Genomic DNA, 16,503 nt, shown 5'->3' on the forward strand with positions numbered 1-16,503 from the left:
AGATTATGTAAGTGGTCTAAGTGATCTTTGAATCTCTGCGTGCATTGATGTTTTATATTGAAATTGCCATGGCCATGGTGGCAAGGCAGTAAAAACAAATATTTCCCATAATTGTGGGGAATTTTCAGTGACACATGTCTCTCAAATGCATTTTTTGCACCATTACTTTTTAACTGCTATAAATCTGAAAAATTGAAATTTCCATTCCAATTGTATATTGTCCGTATCTTGTTTCTGAAAAATGCACTTTCAGACAGTGATGTCATGTGTAGATATCTCATGCATCCAAATATGTCATATGAAATCATAGGAAATGGTAATTTTTCATGAGTCTTGTTGCCTCCTAGAAGGAATGATTTGACACTTTGTTAGCTCCACCCATCAGCTGTGAATCATATAACAGGACTTACATTTTCCTCTCATTTTTGGTTGGAAAAATAGTTGGGTGAAATTTCCTGTCAGCGTTAGAATTAATGGCTACTTACAATGAGATCAGACTATTTCATCTATAGGTTGTAGGCAAGGCAGTGCTGACAGTTGAATAACTAACACAAGCTACACATAACAGAAAATGTTGTCTGAGACTATTCTAAAGCTAATTGAGGGATCAGCACAGAAATTTCTCTGCTACCTCCAAATGTATATTCCTACTTTGGAGGCCTATTCCCAGAATATACAAATTTAATAGTTTTGCTAACACAAATTACAGCATCTGCTTGAATTTATTGATATTAATTAAACTGAACTATTTATACAAGCACAATATGTTAAGAGCATATTTATTTCACAAATACAATTAACTTTGCTAAAAGATATTCTTAAATTACTAACATATGTTTGGATTTGATTTCCATAGGCTCTAGCAAAGAAAGCAAGAGATGGAAAATTGCTACCAGAAGAATACCAAGGAGGATCTTTTAGGTATTTCAAATGTATTTTAATTGCTAAAAATTTAGTAGCGTGGAATGAAGTTGTACTCTTGAATACTTGTGCTCCAGAACATTGTTAGTCTGTAAGTGAAGCACTAAACTTGGTTTATCTAGCTTTTTGTAATCTTAGACTGTGTTCAGATGTACCTACAAATAGCACATCTGGCATACTGCATGAGCTTAGCTTAACTCCCCTCATAACATTCATATTTGTTCAGAATGCATTGCTGATTTTCATTTCACCCTCACTCCATGCTGCGGGAAGCATGACTGTCAGCAGCTCTTCCAAGTTTCTCACGGGAGACACTCCCAGGCCTACCTGGAGATGCTGAGATTTGAAACTGGGATTTCCTGAATTCAAAGCAGATATTCTGCCACTGAGCTGCATCCCTTCCCCTTAGCAGCATAGAGTATACAGAGAGAGCAGCGCAATTCCACTGACTCAAAAATATTAAGTACAATCCAGTCTCTGGTCATGTGGCTGGTCATGGACAATATTGCACTATAAATCTGTTGTTTTTCCTAGACTCTGGATAATGGTCCCCATCAATGTCATCAAAATTCATACATAACATGTCAGAGGAGTAATCTCTATAGAATTGTTTCTTGAATGCAAACCTCTAGCTTTATTATGAACAACTGGTGACTCCCAATAATGTTTAGGATGCACTAGTAATGAAGGTACCAGCTAATAGGTAAAGGTACCCCTGCCCGTACGGGCCAGTCATGTCCGACTCTAGGGTTGCGTGCTCATTTCGCTCTAGAGGCCATGAGCCGGCACCGTCCGAAGACACTTCCGGGTCACGTGGCCAGCGTGACGAAGCTGCTCTGGCGAACCTGCACCAGCGCAGCACACGGAAACGCCGTTTACCTTCCCGCTATAAAGCGGTACCTATTTATCTACTTGCACTTAAGAGTGCTTTTGAACTGCTAGGTGGGCAGGAGCTGGGACCGAACGATGGGAGCTCACCCTGCCACGGGGATTCGAACCGCCGACCATACAATCGGCAAGTCCTAGGCACTGAGGTTTTACCCACAGCGCCACCCGCGTCCCTAATATACCTTGTTTAATTGGGATATGGTTCTGTAAAACACAGCGCCTTTTCTTTTCTTGTGAGGGGTTTTCAGATTAGAAAATTACTCCTTGAACATAAACAGGTATTTCATTAAAACTGTTTAAAGGCTAATGGGGACATAGCAGAGCAAGAATATAGACCCTAGTTGGCAGGAAAAGCTTCAATGTTGAGAGATGTTTCACATAAATTTAAGAATTTCATCATATCTAAATGAGTGTCCTAGAGTTGGCCAGGAGGAATGTCCATTGTTAGCTTATTCCCAAGTTGAATAGTGCAATAGAGTGAGTTTAATATTTAATTTTTAAAAAATTGTGGGGTGGGGGTTGGTGTAGCATGCTGCGTAAAGGGTTTCAGAACCCCAGGAAATTACAGCTGCTGAGGCCACAGCCTTAACTGATGCGTTATTGAGGCAATATTAATACGCCATGGTATCCTATGCTTTGATTAATTTCACCTTGGATGCTTGACGTTACCCCAGCTTCCAATCTCTTGGCCCATCTGCACTTTGAATTCTGCAAGGCTGAGACCTATTCTGTAACATTCTTGCCTAGCAACAGCAGACTTCTGTACTTCCAGAGGCTAAGATTGGCCAGAATGAAGTTGTATATATGATGCTGAGCAAAGATGATAACCTAAAAAGAGCCTTCTGTTTAGATGGACCTTCAGGGGTAAATGCTGATTTCCTGTTGGCTTCCATTCCCCTTTCTTGTTTTCTGTTCTGAAGATCTTTGTGAGAAATCCTAGACGGTAGGAATATAGGGTGCATGGAAACCCCATTACAGCTGCTTGGTACAAAGGATACACTTTATTATAATTTCCAGGACCATCCCATGTTCTACAAAATTGTGAAAGGAAATGGCAGTGACAGTGTTTCCCACCCCTGCCCCCCACTAGAATTGTCATGTTCAATTTATGGCAGGGAAGAGTCTTCTTATTTAGCAGGGAGAAGTTGTGTTAAATCAGAGTTACTGAATACCTGCATAAGCAGCCAGGAAACCTTTTTCTCACTTTACCAGATGTTCCTAGCATTACTTCCACTGCTGTGTAGCAGCCAAGGTTGCTTTCTCTACTCTTGGATTCATTCTGACATTACCTCAGCTGAAGAGACAGGATAAATCACACTGTAGCCAATGTGTTTTTAAGAATCTATTGCTATGTTTCTCATAACGCTAGTAAGCCAAAGAAGGTAGTTACATCCTAGAGTCTTAAATATTCTGAATTTGCAGTAGTTAATAGTGATGAACAGGTTCAAAGTTTGGTTGGAAATTGGTTGGTTGTATTATTTTCTGCATCCATGCCTATTCCAGAATCTGTTTAGGAGACTCCATGCCGTAGAACAAAGCTTTCCTCCAAAAGTCCACTATCACGACTCCATGGCCTATTTTTAGCTAACAGTGCAACCCTACACATTTCTGCTGCAAAGTACGCCCCACTGAGTTAGCTGAATTTAAACCAGCCCCAGCACACTGCCATCTCAGCCAGTGATGACAAATGAGAGCAAGAGAGAGAAAGGTGCCTGGTGGCAAATGATGAGATGGGAAAAAACTTGAGGGGGTATGACTCTCTGTATATAGTTTTCAGACTGAAGTAAACAACAAAAAAACACGAAAAACTGTCATTTAAATTCAACTCAGTGTTGATCCAGAGTAGATTCCAATGCATAGTTAGCAAAGTAACAACTTAAACATGTTGCAGGATTCCTAAAAAATAGACCAAAGGCAATTGTATTTCATCCAGCAGAGCTTTGCTGCTACTAAAGGCAAATAAGCAGAATGGTCACAAATCCAATACATTCAGGATTGGTAATGTCCATAAGAAACCCAGTTGCAGCAGATTTAAACTTACAATAACTTATAATTAGTCTAAAAGTTTAACACTAAGCATACTATGTACAGAACACTACACCAGAAGGAAAAGAGATAGAAAGAGAAAGTGAAACTCAGGCTCCTTCTGGCCTTACTTTTATAGTCAGCATGACCTTGATTGAAGAGATAAGACAACCAGTTTAAGCCATCTCTACTCAGCTTCTCTGAAGGTATAACCCAAACATCATGAACCTTCTTTCACACAGAGAGGCTTCCAGAACCCTCTTGAATTAAGTAGAATAGGAAAGATCTCTACACTTCAGATCAATACTTTCCGCACTAAGAAATGCAGACTGACAAAAACAACCCCAACTAGTCTCCTTTTAGTTCATCACGTACTAACAAAATCAAACTGATACTAATACTAAAGTTATATTAATATAGGGAAATGGTGTATTTCTTTGTGTGTGGTTTTTATTCATCCTTATTCTTTATTCTAAACCTTTGGTTTTAATTCATTAAGTTAAATTTCTAACTCCATATGTTTATGGAGATACATAAACTTTTTTCTGTGTCTAAATGAATCCTTAGTAATTTCCTAAATATGTTTTCAAAGTGCCTTCTTCATACTTATCCTTCCCCCCAATATTTGTTTGTCTGTCTTCTTTTTCCCTTCCACCAATAGCATTTCAAATCTAGGCATGTTTGGCATCAGTAGCTTCATTGCTGTCATAAACCCTCCACAAGCCTGTATCTTAGCTGTGGGACGAACGCGGACAGAACTCGCAGTTGCGGTGGATGACGAAGGGAATGAGAAGCTTCAGCAGCATCAGCTGATGACAGTAACGCTATCAAGTGATGGCCGAGTAGTAGACGATGAACTAGCTTCACAATTTCTGGAGAGACTTAAAAGCAATTTGGAGAATCCAGTTCGCCTTGCCTTGAGCTAAAATGGTCAAAATTTGGTCCTCTGCTTGGCAATATAGGGGACTGAACTGCAAAAGAAAGAAAACCAGGTACAAAAGATAAGAAGATAAATGCTTAGTGAGACATGGACAATTAAACAGCTTATTTATTTGAACTGACTTGAAACACTTTCAAAGATTTCCAGATCTTGGTTTTTATATGCTAAATACTGTTATTGAACATGCTGAATTTATCAAACTGTTTAAGCAATTGCACAACAGGGTGGCTATATCAGATGTGGATATCTTCAATATGCCTGAATGCATATTGAATGGGTGAAAAGCAGTAAAAGAGAACAAAACCATCCTTTCTTTCATTTTTTTTTCAGACTGAAAACAGTTGAAAGCATTTTCAAATACCATTTTCAGTCTAGCAGATTGTCTGTGTCAGTTATGCAGCTGTTTAATAGAGAAAGAGAGTGTTCCCATTAAAACTAGGATTCATCCATGTGAACCTGGAATTTTTGTTGGGAATTCTTTGTATTGGTTCTCTGCTTACTGTATATGTAATGGCTGTACTGGTATGATAGTTTTGAGAAGTTAAGAGTAATAGTGAGTCATGTCTAAAGTGTAAAACAGATATAAATGGGGGAAATGTGTATAAATATTTATAACAATGTAATGCCCAGTGCTGACTTCAGAAGAACAAATTGCATTAAAAACACAACAGATAATAAGTGCTCCTTTTCCTGTTGAGTTTTCTGTGTTGTCTACCTGTAGTTTCTTGATCTTCTTTATAATTCCAGTCACTGACTAAAATCCTGCTCACCAACATGTTTTTTTCTAGAAAAAACGGTGCCAGAATAGTCAAGATGCAAGCCCACCAGTAGCCGCTCCCAGTCTGAGAACCATTGTTTCAGATCATAGGCCACATCATTGCCCTTCCCTCTAGCAATCTGTTTACGGAAATTTAGCAAACTTAAGAGTCTTCTGACATAACCATGAAGACTCTATGCCTATATATGGAGTAGGTAATGCTTTCTATCAGTGAAGCAGGTAGCACTGAATACCAGCCTTTATCTTCACATTAAATAGTATTTAACAGCTTCTTGCTGACCTTTAGCTCAAAATTAACTTAAACAGGATGGGTTTGTCCATATGATTGAGGCACCATTACCATGCCTCTGAGGCCTGTTCTGAATTACAGCCCTATTGTACATGCGGCCACCACATCAGTATAGGATATTAGGCCATTCAAGCACAACATTAGATATGTTGAAGTTCAAAATGAGAAGTCCTCGCATCCTAAACTATTAATTGAAACTACATTCACTTGGAATCAAGAGGGCATCTTCTAAATGCAAGTGCTCAGTCCTGCATTGCAAATTAGGGATTTGGAACAAACACACACAGCTTAAAATTGCCACTTTTTTCAAAACAAAGATATACATAATATGCTGACCGGCATTCTTGGACTGAAGATCTGTGTACTTGATGTTCTTGGTGATTTGAGCTATGTGCTATTTTTCAATCAGATATACGTTAGGTGTAATTAAATTACCGCTGCACCATCAAGTATAACGGTTCTGATAAATTGTGCCTCCAAGCTGGCCAAACATAAGAAGCTTCTTTGGGTCCTTAGAGATGTCTTGCTCTGAGGAAACTGAAACTCTTCTAGCTTCTATAGATGAGTTGAATTAAGAAGTTCTCCAAGTTTGACTGGAGAAATCTTGAAAGAGTTCCACCAGCTCAGAATGCAAAGTTGAACTATTAAGAAAAATACAGGCATAGCCTTGTTGTAGGACAAAGCTTTCTCCCAAAAGCACAACTCATAGATGAAGGTCTCTATAACCTTTGGCCCACAAACTTTTGCAGGGCTACCTTTTCCATGCCACCAAGCAGGAATTAATGGACTCCAGGAAGAATATACTGGCTCTATTTGGTTTGAATTCAGAACAAATATTTCCTCACTTAAAATATTAAGGTATGAGACACTGCATATATGTTTTTTATGATTAAAGTTGCATCCAACTTCATATCTTAAATAAAATGAGTTCTAAACCAATGTCTGTTTCATTGGTTCTTTGCAAAAAATAAATAAATAATCCAGTGGCACTACTATTGACAGAGTAAGGGACGCGGGTGGCGCTGTGGGTTAAACCACTGAGCCTAGGACTTGCCGATCAGAAGGTCGGCAGTTCGAAACCCGCGACGGGGTGAGCTCCCATTGCTCGGTCCCTGCTCCTGCCAACCTAGCAGTTCGAAAGCATGTCCAAGTGCAAGTAGATAAATAGGTACCGCTCTGGTGGGAAAGTAAACGGCGTTTCCATGCGCTGCTCTGGCTTGCCAGAAGCGGCTTAGTCATGCTGGCCACATGACCATGTACGCCAGCTCCCTCGACCAATAAAGCGAGATGAACGCCGCAACCCCAGAGTCGGTCACGACTGGACCTAATGGTCAGGAATCCCTTTACCTCTACTATTAACAGAAGCAACAACAAAACTGGTGGAGGAAAAAAGCAGAGTTTGGTTTTTTTGCATGGAACACTGAAACATATTTCAACAAAGTGTTTGATAATAGAAGAATACTTTCAAGGAAGAATAACATGCTTACTAGGTAAAGCTCCCCAGTTTGGCTTCTGTTGCCTTCCCCCCCCCCCCCCCCAGCACACCATCTAAAATTAATTTCTAACCCTGTTAATATGACTACCTAGTTTTCCTTTGTTCCTGTTCTCCACCTACCAAGGAACCTGTGTGTTTTGCCTAAGGATGGAGAAAGAACTGAGTAACAGCTGATGGTTTTACTTCTAGAGGTGAAGAATCTGCCATTACGTGTTCCTTTTCCCCAGGAAACCTTCCTGATACCTGCATAGCACAGCCACATTAGAAGGTCTGCTACCTCTTCCCACAGTCTACCTTAAGACTCTTACCAGAGGCAAACGCAGCTGGCTTGAACACCAGACAAGATGTGTGCATTTTTTCCTCCCTTGCTTTTTCTTTACCACCTTGTCTGATGAACAGTTCCGGAGAACTCAAAAGCTTGCACACTATTGCAAGACATTTTGGTTGGCCTAATAAAAACAATATCTGAAAGTGGATTTCAGGGTGCTTGTTTTTTATGTGGGAACTCTAAACAAATGCTTTCATGTTTGAAATTTATATTGTGCTTGGCATTGTTTTAAGAAACATAATGCACCCTTCCTAACCTAATTAGTCCCTAATTGTGTTTCCATCTTCTGCCCTTTTTATTTACACACACACATAAATTTGTTGGACATGGAATCAACTCAAGTGCATGTTTCAAGAACAACACAGGGCTAGGAAATGGATGCTCTTTTTTCATTATCGCATAACAGGCTTGATTCTTGCATCTCTCACTCTTCAGAAACATGATGGAGAAGGGACAGTTGGCTGTTGGGAGTAATGGATAAATGGTGTTAGTAAGTGGGCTTCTAGAGCAGGCATAGGCAAACTCAGCCCTCCAGATGTTTTTGAGACTACAATTCCCATCATCCCTGACCACTGGTCCTGCTAGCTAGGGATGGTGGTAGTTGTCCCAAAACATCTGGAGGGCTGAGTTTGCTTATCCCTGTTCTAGAGTTTCAAGTTTCCATCTTCATATCTGCTGAAGATTTGAGTCTCATGAAAAATTGTGGAGAAGTCAAAAGTTTGCTCATAACTTTGTGACAAGTTGGTTGGTCCCATCAAAGAGAATACTTTTTTGTTGTTTTGTGGAATCCCTTCAACACATAAAATGCACAAACAGAGCTAGCTATTTTTGTCTAATTTTCTGTGAAAGTGTACCTTTATCTGTCCCTTCTTTTGTGTTGTTTCATTAAAGGCAAGACATATTTTTAAACAAACAAAAAAGACTTTTTAAGAAGTTTTCACTCACAATGTCATTAGAAGCTTGTAACTTGTATCATTGTGCTTCAGTTAGTTGTGCATGATGGAAGGAAGGTAGAGAATAGTGTGCCCAGGAAAATGGGACACCACACAGTGCCCAGAGTGCAGCTGGACGTCATATCAAGTGAGGACTCTCATGTTTGCGCATAGTGTCTGGCTTTGAATACATCTCTGGCTTACGAACATGCCTTACCTGAAGTTAATCCATCTAAAATGTCACATTTTGAAATAAAAATGATCTGCATTCAGAAAATTATCACAGTGGGGTGTGGATTGAGATAGAACCTTTTTCCCCTCTGTGTTAACATTTTTTTTATTCCTCTCTCAAGTAAACACAGAAAATTTATCTCGCAAGTGAAGTCTGAAGCAGTGCAGTCCATTCTCCCACCTCATTCTGTTGATTGTGTAGACCAGCCCTGAGTTGCAATCAAATATATGCATTACTGTGTTAATCAGATGATATGCCGTCACAATGACTACAGTTCTTGAAGAAAGCTGATTAAGCAATGAATCTCACCAGGTAGCTTTGGACAAGTTGCTGTAATGAGGTCATTGTAAGATGAATGTGAGCTGTGTAGATAAATGCGAATGTTCAGTACATAAAGATAAGTTACGGAAATGATGTTATCCATGATTCATGGGTGGGGAGAAGCTGCTGGGAGAAAAATAAACCAAAAAATGTATTTTTGTGGTTGTTGCTTAAGTCTTTTTCTAAATTTCTGAATAGATTTCCACATTTTTGCTAATTAATACAAATTCTAGGATTGGGCATTCATCAACAAAAAGTTTGCTAATTTTATTTCCCATCATCCTGGTTGATGTTCAGAGAAGGCACCGGTTCCACCTAACAGGATAGTGCATTGCTACATCCTCTGTAAAGAGCAGATCACTAGTCTTGAAGACAAATTCTATTTGAAATGTTCCATGTTGTTGATTGGCTTTTAACCAGCTAAATATGTATGCTACAAAACCACACTGCAGTTGCTACTTTGAAAGAATGTACAGTCGTACCTTGGTTTTCGAACAGAATGTGTTCCGGAAATCCGTCGGACTTCCGAAACGTTTGGAAACCAAGTCGTGGCTTCTGATTGGCTCCTGATTGCGCAGGCATGCTGGAAACAATAGCGGAAGCCGCATCGGACATTCAGCTTCCAAAAGAATGTTCAAAAACCGGAACACTCACTTTGATCGTTCGGGAGCCAAAATGTATGAGTACCAAGGCATTTGACAACCAAGGTACGACTGTAAAAGGACAGGATCATTGGTGTAAGAAGATGTTGGTTATCACTCAGCTGTCACTCACTATTAGAAGGACATCTAAAGCTAAAAGTAAAGGGACCCCTGAAAGTTAAGTCCAGTTGCAAACAACTCGGGGGTTGCAGTGCTCTACTTTTGCCTTTATTGAGATTTGCAAGAAAATGCCCTATTGGAACACACTCATAACTTTATTAAAAAAATAAATTCAAGGTTCATTTGGCATTGTGGAAAATAACAAGACAAAAACTTGAGGCGCTGGCTTAACTGAACACACCTGTTCCAGTTACTTGTGGTTCCTACTGTCGGAAGAAATAGAGAAGAAAGTACACTCTCAACCTTTCATCAAAGTGAGGGGCAGGGAAAGAGAACTAAGAGATCTGTCACCTGCAGGGCACTAAGCTCTTTAGGAGTCCTGAGTTCTAAAAGCCTGTACTGCTTTAGTCACAGTCCAGATCAGGGATTGTGTCTACTATGAAACTAATGAATCTTAAGCTTAAGACTCCAGAGGGGTCCCAGAAATGACTTTAGTTCACATTGCTTAAAATTTTGGGATCTGTCTTGGACACATGGTGGGATCTATGTAAACCACTTAGAAGTCTATAACCAATAAAGCAGTTTGAAAGTTTTGTTAAATAAAATAAATAATAAATGTAGATTGTATATAGAACCAAGTGACTAGGAGGGATCAGGTGTCCTGAACAAGCACCATCCCACTTTCCTAAAACTTTGAGCAGACCTGAGCTGATTTAGGTCTGAGTTCAACTGAAAAAACTTTTGTCTATGACAATTCTGAGTCATCTTTCCCAAGTTTGTCTTCATTTCAAGTCTATAAAATTGACTGTGACTAATCAGATTATTTTAATTGCGACAGAAAGGGAGGGCAGTCTCATTTCTGGTGAGCTAAATATATTAGTAACCACACCTGGGTGGGTGGGGCTAGGCTAAAAAGCTCTCATGAAAGGAGACTGTGGAGACATGGTTAATAAGGCAGATATAACTACCTATTGTGTGTTGGGCTTGAAGCGTCTTGCGGGTGGAGCTGAACAAATTTGCCCCTCCAGTCACACTCTTCAATGTAACGCTGAAATGAAGGCTCTCGTTAAAGAGTGCCAGAAGAACAAAGACACCATCAAGAGTCAAGAGACCGTAGCAGGTTTTTGGAATGAAAAGTCAGTTGAAATATCAAGTCACCGCACGTATTTGATCATCAGCATGCTCTTTCAATAAACTTTTATTGAAAGACCGTTACGTCCATTTTGCTTTTCCTTGTCCCTCTTACTTGGCTTATGGCTCTCAAACACATAGCACTTTTATCATTTAATCTTTGTTGGTTCTGCTTTATCACCCCCTTTTTCCTGTCCCAACTATTTTCCTTCTCGCAATATTGGTAAGATTTTTCAAGTTGCAGTACAAAGTTTTGCCAATCTGCATAAATAGGGTGCCAGGTCTCTAAAGGCCTCGCAGTCGTCCTCAAACCTGTGTATATATTTGGTTGAATGATCTAGCATTCCTTTACCCAAAGACTCAAGGCTACTAACAATGCATTAATGGAAGGAAATAGAATAATAGAAGGAAATTCGTTCTTGTAAATCACTTAGAGGTTTTACAACAATCAAGCAGCATAGAAATAAAAAATGAGCATGGTCCTGTGACACACTTGTGCATATCTGTACTTTTGCTTTTCCCCAGGAAGCCTTTGGACAACCCTCTAGTCCCAATACCTATTGTAGGCATAATTGTAATAATTTTGTGTCTTTCCCATCTTCAGCCTAGCTTCCATAGCCCTCCCCTTCCTTTATTGTTTCTCCGTGTCCACTTTTAGATTGCAAGTCCAATGGTACAGGGACCTATTGAACCCCTGGAAAATGTCGTGTGCATTTGGTGCTATAGAAATGAACAACTATAATAGTACGTATGATACATAATTACTGATCTCGTCGCATTTTTTACAGCTGTGTTTTTGAATCATCCCATCCTTTGTATCAAAAAAGCACAGTCAAGCTGTATTGTATGATTTTCTATGTGTTTCCCATTTGTTCTCCACTATCATGCTGTTTATTTTCATCTGCAGCTGCTCAGCCTTTGTTATCTTGCACGTAAATCATCTTTAATTAGATTGTAGCATGTATCTGGGGTGTATCAGCAAACTTAACAATATAAATAGAATTATCACTGGCACCTTCTTGTCTAAAGGCTAGGTTCCTGTCTGGTGGAGAAGGGGGGGGGGGGTATTTTAGCTGTACAATATCATTTACTGAGTGGCACTAGGCTGGTTTAGCTTCATCCTTCAGTGTGTGTCTAATTTGTATTAAATTAATTTTTCAGTCCTAAAGCAAAATAAGTAGCTTATTTTTGTTGCGCTCCCGTGGCATAGCTTTGTAATTCATTAGCAAATACAGGAACACAGAATGGTTGCTCCTCTCTGTAACCAAATATATTACTAGGGCACACAGGTGTAAACACTTTTTAAAGGCTATGAATCCTTTGCACACTTACTTGAGAATAAGCTCAACTGAACTCAGTGGTACTTCTGAATCAGCATAGGGTTGTGCTATGGGTTCAGTCGCAAGAGGAACTTGGAAAGCAGCCTTTTATGAAATTAGACCATTAGTCTACCTAGTTCACTACTGTCTGTCTAGTTCACAGCCATACCTGAAGACACCATGAACCTTTGCCTACAAAGCAATTCTCTTTACCCCTGAGCTATTAGGGGAAATCTAAACATGTGCTTAACTCTCCCAGTAAGATCTATGTTATGAATGAGTGGACCAAGCCTTTACTTTTCTAAGTTTCCCGAGTTAATCTGATAATCATGTTTAACATGATTAACCATGTTAATCTGTTGCAGCAAAAAACAACGAAAGGTCTTATGGCACCTTAAAGATCAAATTTATTTATTTTTTTATATAAATTTGCATGCCATTTCCCCATATAAATATGCTCAAAGCAGCTCAAAACGGAACAAAATTGCAAATCAATACAGCATTACAAATATCAAATCAAAACGCAACAGTGCAACAAATAATTTGACATGATTATATGAACACGATAACATTTTAAAGCCGTCATAAAAAACCACTTGTTACAACATAGCAATTAAAGACCTATGATAAACATTCCAGTACAACTGCATGTTGTCACCAATAATATCACCAACAGCCAGTGCAGAGAAATGGTGCAAAAACTAATATGTAAGTGTACTAAGTATATTATGGCATAAGCTTTCTTGAACTTCAGCCTACTTCATGCTTCTGATGCCATGGACTTAAGTCCATGAAAGCTTATGCGATAATAATTTTGTTAGTCCATAAGGTGCTGTGATGTTTGTTTGTTTACTTTCGTGTTGCTGTTTTTAAGGAAAAGATGAGTTTGCTTCTTTGCCATTTTCTCTGCTTGGTCTTTTTCTAGTACATTTTCACCACACTGTTTTTGTGTATTTGGTTACTCTTCCCTGCTCAGCTTGTGAGTCAGCCTAAACAGTCTGACATGTGTTCAGATTTTCCACTCCACCATGCTTCCTGTTTCAGCAACACATTTAGCCCAATAGCAGACATAACAGGGGAAGATAAGGAGGAGGGTGGCATCGATTCTGTGTATCTTACACACATGGACACACCATCAGAAGTCTGAAGCGTTGCCCACAAGGAAGCATTACAGAAATAAATGCTTCAGTCAAGTGCGAATGTTCGCTGCAGTTGACATACAAAGGCAATAGTCGTGGAGGTGACTATACACTCTGCACATCTCCCAATTGCAAAATTCAAACCGGTTAAGGCTCCTGACACAGGCAGAAAAACACAAGGCAGCTTTGCAAACTGAGAGCGGAACACCAGAAGTAAGCAATAAGCGTAGCTAAATTGCATTGCGCTTGTGGCAATGAAGCTTCTGACAGGGGTTATTAGCTTGAGCAGGTGACAACATTCCAGCTGTCCAGGCACTTAAAGCTGTTGGAATATTCAGAGGAGGAACAGGCTTTAAAGAAACCTCAAAGTGCTTCAGGCCAGGACGGCCTGTACACTCTTGATGTGCGTGGGAAGACAGAAGTTCTAGGGAATCTGGCCAAGAGACAAGTTGGCAGAAGTGGGTCACATGAAATGGTCTGAACATTCAGAGAGCTGAGGAAACCATGGTGAGAATAGAGGGAAAGCATTACCCAGGGTCCTAGGAAGAGGAGGGGTTCTTCGTTGTTGGCAAGAAAGAAGTCAGCAGGGAAAGGGGTGCTCTTATCAACCATTTTAGTGTTTTGCTGTGTTTGTGTCAGATTTTATGTTTGATGCACCCTGCCCTGGGGTCACTTGCATGATGAAAGGAAGGCTGGAAGGCTGCAGAATGCAGACCAGGGAGCCAAACAAAGCAGATTATCAGGTCTTGTGGTCTAGACCAGGGATGTCCAACAGGTCGATCGGGATAGACTGGTTGATCCCCAGGAGGTTGCTGTCGATCGTGGGCTCATTTTCCTTTGCTTTTGCCTAAGAGCACCCAGCCCCGCCCCCTCTCCCCTCTTCTGATCTCTGTAACAGAAGACGGAGTTTTTGCTGTGAGGCAAAATGCTTCCACAGTGCTGTTTTGGTGAGCGACTAATCCCCTTCCCCCTTAAAACTTGCCCCCCTCAAATGGAAGTTTTATTCCAGAACCCGCACCCCCAAAATGGGCATAAAATGGGGTAGTACTCATCTCTTTAAAAAGGTAAAAAAAATTCACCTGAACCCCTTAAAAAAGCTCAACAACTTTGACCTGAAAGTAGAGCGCAGTCTCTCAGGAGTTGGCCACCCCTGGTCTAGACCAACCATACTCAATCTACTGCCCTCCTACTATCTCAACTATAACTCCCCTTATCCCTGAACATGCTACATGCTGGCTAAGGCTGATGGGAGGTGTAGTCAAAACATCTAGAGTCACCAGATTGGAAAAGGCTGGTCTAGATCCTAAAATATCTATTTCTTTGAGAGCTACAAATAAGACAAATTCTATTGTTGCTGTCCTGTTGTGGCTAAACCTGTGACAAGGGCCCAAAAGCAGAAGTACAGAGGAGTAGAAGCTGAATTCCACAAGCTTTATTTAAACTGATTGAAAAAGCCCTTGGTTTCAGGCTTCTTAAATTTGCTGAAGGTTGTTGTTGTTGTTTAGTCGTTTAGTCATGTCCGACTCTTCGTGACCCCATGGACCAGAGCACGCCAGGCACTCCTGTCTTCTTGCAGAAGGTAAAAGGCCACAAAAGTTCAATGTACAATAATAGTATGGAATTATTATAGTGTATATAGCAATAACATTTATCTTTTAGATCGTATTTTTATTTCAGGTATGGTTTTCCCCCATTTTATCCTTGCAACAACCCTGTGGAATAGGTTACTATGACAAATACTGACCTGTTCATCCATTAACTTGGTTTTGATCTGACAGTCCTCTTCAGTGGAAAGCTCTTGCAGGAATGATGAGTAGCATGACAGAACACGAGAGGAGGGAATGCTACATATGTGAGTGAGAGAAGGAAGGGGAATGTGGGAGATCAGAGGATAATGTGTCCTGTAATGGACACACACACCCAAACCAAAACCCTTTTCTGTATTTTTTTTTAAAAAAGGTTTATGTGTTATTTGCACTACTTAATAGTGTCAAGAGAAACGAACGTCCAGCTGCTCCACAGAATTGTAAGAGAGACTTGCAAAAACTCTTCAGCCACAAACAACAGTGTAAAGAAATGTTGCGTTACCATTTTGTAGGGGAGGAGATGATAGCAAGTTTTGCAAGCCGTGAAGCTGATTCGTATTGTTTAATTCTGTTGGGGCGCCTGAGGATTTGACACTTGGAAGTTCAGGATTTTATATATACTGTTGTACCTTGCTTCTCAAACGCCTTGGTACTCGAACAACTTGGAACACAAGCACTGCAAACCTGGAAGTAAGTGTTCTGGTTTGCGAACTTTTTTCAGAAGCTGAACGTGCTCCATTTTGGGTGTTATGCTTCCGATTTGTGTGCCCCACTTCCTTTTTGAGGTCTGTCTGTTTTTGCTATTTATTTTGTGTTTTTGTGGCTCTTTTTTTTTGTGTGTGACTGTGTGGAACCCAGTTCAGCTACTGATTGATTGAGTGACAGCAGTACATTGTTTATTGCTTTCATTTTATGGATCAATGGTCTCGTTAGATAGCATAATTCATGTTAAGTTGCTGTTTTAGGGGTTGTTTTTAAAAGTCTGGGACAGATTAATCCATTTTGCATTACTTTCTATGGGAAAGCGCACCTTGGGTTTGGAACGCTTTGGTTTTGGAGCAGACTTCCGGAACGGATTAAATTTGTGAACCAAGGTACCACTGTATACACACACACACAATTGATCAGCTTTGGTGGGGAGGTGAGAGTTGAAGAGGGATCCCACTCCCCTTCTTCATCATAACTTCTTGTCACACCACCCCTGGCATTGCCCCTGGTAGGACTACCAGCAGAGCACAGTGCATGACTAGGTCCTGCTTCTGCTGCCCACGTCGTGTTTGTTTTGGCTTCCATCTCTTAAAACCAGTTTCCTGCGTGCAGGTAGTGAAGCAGGTCTCCTCCTCCCATTCCCACTAATAATCCTCTCACACAGCAGGCAGAGAACTTCCTGAACTGGAATATAGATAGATAGATAGATA

At 40.2% G+C, this 16,503-nt stretch overlaps 1 protein-coding gene across 1 annotated transcript in view; it reads left to right on the plus strand.

Moving 5' to 3' along the window:
* The window catches only part of PDHX (pyruvate dehydrogenase complex component X), a 45,699-nt gene extending 40,245 nt beyond the window's left edge, over positions 1-5,454 (plus strand). Inside the window, exons 10-11 of the mRNA XM_083435200.1 lie at positions 857-921; positions 4,496-5,454. Of these exons, the coding sequence (XP_083291326.1) occupies positions 857-921; positions 4,496-4,760 (330 nt within the window). The 3' untranslated portion in view covers positions 4,761-5,454. The remainder of the gene's footprint in view (positions 1-856; positions 922-4,495) is intronic.
* Positions 5,455-16,503: the final 11,049 nt, after the last annotated feature.

This window comes from Podarcis tiliguerta (assembly GCF_965153285.1).
Source record: "Podarcis tiliguerta genome assembly, chromosome: 1".
Taxonomy (NCBI): Eukaryota; Metazoa; Chordata; class Lepidosauria; order Squamata; family Lacertidae; genus Podarcis; species Podarcis tiliguerta.